The 6,741-nt window shown below is 34.0% G+C and overlaps 1 protein-coding gene across 1 annotated transcript; it reads left to right on the forward strand.

The window, feature by feature from the left end:
* Positions 1-686: 686 nt before the first annotated feature.
* On the forward strand, positions 687-2,808 carry LOC147640850 (uncharacterized). Its single transcript, XM_086809107.1, has 4 exons — positions 687-966; positions 1,479-1,615; positions 1,927-2,009; positions 2,170-2,808. Exons 1-4 carry the CDS (start codon positions 915-917, stop codon positions 2,300-2,302), a joined length of 405 nt encoding a protein of 134 aa, XP_086665233.1. The 5' UTR covers positions 687-914; the 3' UTR covers positions 2,303-2,808.
* Positions 2,809-6,741: the final 3,933 nt, after the last annotated feature.

Here is a 6,741-nt window from a genome sequence, read left to right on the forward strand (position 1 = left end):
AATCAAGATTATACAACATCTAGTCCTTATCTAAGCTTTTGTCTAGACTTTATAAGTAGTACAGGTTTGATAAGAGCAGAGCCCCATGTGAGACTTCACGATCAACCTTCAAGCTCAACGAGTTTTTATTGAAAAAATACATCGATGAGCGGGTTTTTATAACTAAAATTTCTGGAATGTGAATCTTTAAATTCAAGGTTAAGCAAAATTACGACCATTTGTTCTCAATTTGAGTAGTGAAAATTACACGGAAGGGCAAGTTTTTTTATTTTTTTCTCTGTGACACTAAAATACTGTGGAAAAAGTATGGCCAACAAAAAGATCAATTGATCAACTTAGTTACATTATGATTCTATTATATGGGTCTATTATATGAAGGTGACTAATATATGGGTCTATTATTAAGGTGACTAATCAATTGAGGTGAGTTTTGCAATCAGGGATGCAAAAGTCTCAAAAGTAGGCCAACTCTATAGAACTCAAGCTTTGGAATTAAATGAGGAGAAGACAAATAGTGTCCACCACAAATCTTATGGTGGAGAACTCACTAGACACATGAATGTTTTTTGTAAAAAATAAAAATAATAAAAATAAAAATAACAAATGCCCATTATTTTGAATACCTCTAGCCTACGAATTTTCCCAAAAGAAAGAAAGAAAAGACTAGACCACTGCAAAACATGACCTCATGTCTGCCACATTTTCTAACCCTTTCTTGTTTGTTGCTTTCCTCCTTTGTACTTCGTTTTCTGCTTTAATTCAGCTTTCGAATTGTAGATGCTCACTCACTCAAATCACTCATCTTCGCCACTTAATCTGTAGTTAAATAAATCACAGCTTGATCACGTCCCTTCTTAATCTTCTTTGAGCAATTGATTCCTTTCCTAATTAACTGATCAACGAGCTTACTCAATATGGGTTCTCTAATGGCTGGTTGGGATTCTCCTGCACTCAACACTCAACAAGGTACTTAATTGGATTAATCTGTAGTTAGATAACTCACAGCTTGATCAGCCTTCTTAATCTGCTTTGAGCAATTGATTCCTTTCCTAATTAACTGATCAATGAGCTTACTAGTCAATATGGATTCTCTAATGGCTGGCTGGGATTCTCCTGCAAAAACACTCAACAGGGTACTTAATTAGATTAACTCCTTCAGCTGAAATGTTTAGCATAATGAGAGGTATGATTTGCACCTACTTTAGTTCTTTGATTACCGGCCACAACAGCTGTACTGGCAGTTAATTAATCACAATTACTGCGTCTTAGTATTTTCGTTTTGATCCCTCACAGTAACTGATCGACTAATTAGTTACATGTTGATCATTGATTCAATCATAATGCATCAGAAGGGTTTTGATTGACCAAGTTTATTTTAATTGATCAGAGTGCTTTGTTTTTTTAATTAGTTTTTCAACAAATTGGGTTGTTTAATTTTATTTCAATTAACATGAACTTCGTTTTAATACTTCATGCAGCTGAATATGCGAAGACCACCTCTTTCACAAAGGAGGAAATTGAGGAATTTTGGAACAGGAAAAAAAATGCAGAGCAGGAGCACTTAAGAGAAGCTGCAGATCTAGCTATGGAATTAAAAGCACGTCAGGCTAATACGGTGAGCAAAAAAAGAGAGGAGGAAAATCACAGATTAAAAATATATAATTATAATCTCTATGCGATGTGTGTAGTAGGAATTAGCTAACCTGCATACGTCGATTTGACCAGTTTTCATTTGATAATCTTCTGGTAATAATGGATCGATAAGCCATTTTTATGAATATATGTTGTATTGATTAGTCATGGATACGTGTGTGTGTGTGTGTGTGTGTGTGTGTGTGTGTGTGTGTGTGTGTGTGTGTGTGTGTGTGTGTGTGTGTGTGTGTGTAATTAAGCTTGTAATTAATCTTAATTTTCTCCTGCACAAAGGGTGATGGAAACAGTACCACTATCAACGCAGAGCTGCCCTCCGTTGAGGAAGAGCTTGAAAAGCTCAACAATTTCAGAGACTGGTAAGCTGATAGAAAGCATTAGCCGTTAATTAATTAATTAAACATCTGTTTACGGAAGTTTGATACATAAAATATCGCAAACTGTAAGGGCATTGTCGTACTAGATTTGCACTAATACGGACCTGATTATGTTTAAATACATGATGGGGGTGGTGATCAGGTGGACAAAGAGCAGCTGGGCTTTTCTGAACGAGCCAGCAATGAAGCGTAGGGAAGCTGCGAATTATAAGTACACAGCGCAATTCCACATCGCAGCTCCACCAACTCACAGTACAACCGCAAACAATAGTTAGCTCAAATCCAGTATTAGTTAGTTCTAATCTAGCAATTGCTTTCTAGTACATTAATCAGCTCTAATAGAGTAATTATTTCTAGTATATTAATCAGTTCTAATATAGAAATTATTTCTAGTATATTAATCAGTTCTCATATAGTAATTATTTCTAGTATATTAATCAGCTCTAATACAATAACTATTTCTAGTATATTAATCAGCTCTCATATAGTAATTATTTCTAGTATATTAATCAGCTCTAATACAATAATTATTTCTAGTATATTAATCAGCTCTCATATAGTAATTATTTCTAGTATATTAATCAGCTCTAATACAATAATTATTTCTAGTATATTAATCAGTTCCCATATAGTAATTATCTCTAGTATATTAATCAGTTCTAATTACATAGTAACTGATTGTTTTGGATGGCTTTGATTAGCTTATCATGGACTGATGTTGTACATGAGTAAATATATACTCTAGTTGAAGCCTTTTGTTTACTCTTGATCATTAAATAAAGGGATTTTTTGTTTTTGTTTCTAAGCATGTTGGTGCATGTGTAGCTTGATGTTTAATTTCTAAAAAAGCACCTTAAGGCCCCACCTTTTTTTTCTTTTGTATGTAAAATTAAAATGTATTGAGGCCAAAACAAGAGAAAGAAACCAAATCTTGGAATTCGTTTGTAAGGCAAATTAGCTTATGGAACTCACTGAGATTAAGATAAGTCAAAGCCTTCATCCTCAAACAAACCCAATCTTTATAGTTAAATGAACTGCCAGTAGAGAAAAACTCGTTATGTTATAGATTACACGAAGATCAAAAACTTGTAAATTAAGTGAAATTGAAACTAACCAAGTAATTAAACTAACTGCTAGACACAATATTTGTGAGAAGCCCTTTATAAGTCTTGCTTGGAGGAACTTAGAATACATTGACAAGGTGTACTGATATCCATATTGTATTATATTTCCTACTCATCCAAGATGTAGTAATATACATGTATTATGTTTCCTACTCATCCAAGATGTAGTAATATACATGTATTATGTTTCCTATTATTAATCCAATTTAGATGTGTTGCATGGATTTGTGGAGCACTTGGTGGAGTAGGAAACATAATATCCATGTATTGTATTTCCTACTCCTCAAAGTGCTCCAAAAAGCCAAGAATACATCTAAGTTTGTGGAGGCATGACCTAGAAGAGGTCACTCAATATCTGTCATGTGAGTTCAATGGCTTTTCACACACACAATAGACATTTTGAAATGAATTTTAAAAAAAGTAAGCGTGTATTAAATAAAAGTCATTTTAGAAGCTCAGAATTCACAAGTAAGGCCCATCATATTTAAAAGACCCCTGAAATGCACGTAATATATAGATTCTTAATGTAGCGCAAAGTATAAGGGAAGGAGATTATCATACCCTTGCCCACACACATTTATTGGTGAGGTACAAGTCTTTATGCATTCCTTGTAGCTTACAAAGGTCCATAATATAATCATAGGGCTCTATACATGTCCCAAACAAAACATAGTATTTATAGTTCCTATTAGTAATGCTTCGTTCTTTTACAAAACATTAATATCATAGCTATAATGCCTATAGAGCAACATTCATGAAATTTGAGTAAACAAGAAAATGAAAAGGACCTTGATTAATATAATAAATATAAATATAGGTATATTATATTAATAATTATTATAGCATTTATAGTGCTTATTGGTCATGATTGCGGTGCATTACGAAACATTGATATCATAGCTAGAGTGCTTATATCACCACTCATGAAACTCCCAAGATCCTTTGTAAAGATATTCGCAAAATTTTTCATTACCACCATCAGCTTGATCTGTCCATCCATGATCAGCTCACACATAAACTGATAGTGTATCTCAAGAGAATGATGCAATACTGACACCCATTCCAACATCTTAGACTTAGGAATTTTTTCCTTTATCCTCTTCGTGTCAATATAAGTGTCGGTGCACGACCATCGATATAGGCATCGAGAAAAGCGGGCATTAGTATAAGCATTGGTGGAACATCCGTATAAATTGTAAGGAAAATTAGCTTATGGAACTCACTGAGCTTAAGATAAGTCAAAGCCTTCATCCTCAAACAAACCCAATCTTTATAGTTAAATGAACTGCCAGTAGAGAAAAACTCGTTATGTTATAGATTACACGAAGATCAAAAACTTGTAATTAAGTGAAATTGAAACTCACCAAGTAATTATACTAACCCATAGACACAATATTAGTGAGAATCCCTTTATTATAAGTCTTGCTTGGAGGAACTTAGAATACATTGACAATATGTAGTGATATCCATATTGTGTTATGTTTCCTACTCGTCCAAGATGTAGTAATATACATGTATTATGTTTCCTATTCTTAATCCAATTTAGATGTGTTCCATGTATTTGAGGAGCGCTTGGTGGAGTAGGAAATATAATATCCATGTATTATATTTCCTACTCCTCCAAGTGCTCCAAAAAGCCGAGAATACATCTAATTTTGTGGAGGCCCATGACCTAGAAGAGGTCACTTAAAAATATCCATCATGTGAGTTCAATGGCTTTTCACACACACAATAGACATTTTCCAATGAAGTTTAGAAAAAGTAAGCGTGTACTAATTAAAAGAGTCATTTTAGATGCTCAAAATTCACAAGTAAGGCCCATCATTATTAAAAGACCCCTGAAATGCACGTAATATATAGATTCTTAATGTAGCGTAAAGTATAAGGGAAGGAGATTATCATACCCTTGCCCACACACATTTAGTGGTGAGGTACAAGTCTTTATGCATTCCTTGTAGCTTACAAAGGTCCATAATACAATCATACGGCTCTATACATGTCCCAAACAAAACATAGTATTTATAGTGCCTATTAGTAATGCTTGGTTCTTTTACAAAACATTAATATCATAGCTATGATGCTTATAGAGCAACATTCATGAAATTTGAGTAAACAAGAAAATGAAAAGCAACTTGATTAATATAATAAATATAAATATAGGTATATTATATTAATAATTATTATAGCATTTATAGTGCTTATTGGTCATGATTGTGGTGCATTACGAAACATTGATATCATAGCTAGAGTGCTTATATCAACACTAATAAAACTCCCAAGATCCTTTGTAAAGATATTCGCAAAAATTTTTCATTACCACCATCAGCTTGATCTTTCCATCCATGATTGGCTCACATAAACTGATAGTGTATCTCGAGGGAATGACGCAATACTGACACCCATTCCAACATCTTAGACTTAGGAATTTTTTCCTTTATCCTCTTCGTGTCAATATAGGTGTCAGTGCAGGACCATCGATATAGGCATCGAGAAAAGCGGGCATTAGTATAAGCATTGGAACATCGGTATAAATTGTAAGGTAAATTAGCTTATAGAACTCACTTAGATTATTAAGATAAGTCAAAGCCTTCATCCTCAAACAAACCCAATCTTTGTAGTTAAATGAACTGCCAGTAGAGAAAAACTCGTTATGTTATAGACTACACGAAGAGCAAAAACTTGTAAATTAAGTGAAATTGAAACTAACCAAGTAATTATACTAACCGCTAGACACAATATTAGTGAGAAGCCCTTTATATGTCTTGCTTGGAGGAACTTAGAATACATTGACAAGATGTAGTGATATCCATATTGTATTATGTTTCCTCCTCGTCCAAGATGTAGTAATATACATGTATTATGTTTCCTACTCGTCCAAGATGTAGTAATATACATGTATTATCTTTGCTATTCTTAATCCAATTTAGATGTGTTGCATGGATTTGTGGAGCACTTGGTGGAGTAGGAAACATAATATCCATGTATTATATTTCCTATTCTCCAAGTGCTCCAAAAAGCCGAGAATACATCTAAGTTTGTGGAGGCATGACCTAGAAGAGGTCACTCAAAATTATCTGACATGTGAGTTCAATGGCTTTTCACACACACAATAGACATTTTCCAATGAATTTTAGAAAAAATAAGCGTGTATTAAATAAAAGAGTCATTTACAAAACAAAGTGAAAGAGAAGAAGAAAATAATATGGTACAAAACAAAATGAAAGAGGAGAAGAAATGATTACTAGAATAGGTACTTACAAAACAAGCAATGAAGGAGGACTTTTCTCCCAAGCCAAAGTGTGAAGGCCCTTGCTTCTGTAGTCGAGAAGCACTCGTCGTCACTTGTTGTTGAAAAGCATGTGGGTGATTTCTCATGAAGTTACGTGCGTGCCTTCACTCCTCGTGCATGCAAACGCTGGGCTTCTCTAAATTATTCGTTGCTTTTCTCTGATCTTTTCTCTCCCATTAGAGAGCAAAAGCTTGATTTGTCTCTTAATCCACTCCTCGGAGAAGCAAAGACCTGCATGTGGAATAGGGAACTCCAACTTAAGCACATCAATGACATATTGCTTTGAAAGATCATTTTGTGC

The sequence above is a fragment of the Cibotium barometz genome, chromosome 2 (genome assembly GCF_041138505.1).
Source record: "Cibotium barometz isolate CiBa-2024 chromosome 2, ASM4113850v1, whole genome shotgun sequence".
In the NCBI taxonomy this organism is placed as follows: Eukaryota; Viridiplantae; Streptophyta; class Polypodiopsida; order Cyatheales; family Cibotiaceae; genus Cibotium; species Cibotium barometz.

Bases quoted from the DNA above. Each gene is read 5' to 3' on its own strand.
- LOC147640850 (XM_086809107.1), top strand. From the start codon at position 915: ATGGGTTCTCTAATGGCTGGTTGGGATTCTCCTGCACTCAACACTCAA. The intron at 967-1,478 runs GTACTTAATTGG...TACTTCATGCAG, and splicing joins TGCACTCAACACTCAACAAG to CTGAATATGCGAAGACCACC. The intron at 1,616-1,926 runs GTGAGCAAAAAA...TCCTGCACAAAG, and splicing joins AAGCACGTCAGGCTAATACG to GGTGATGGAAACAGTACCAC.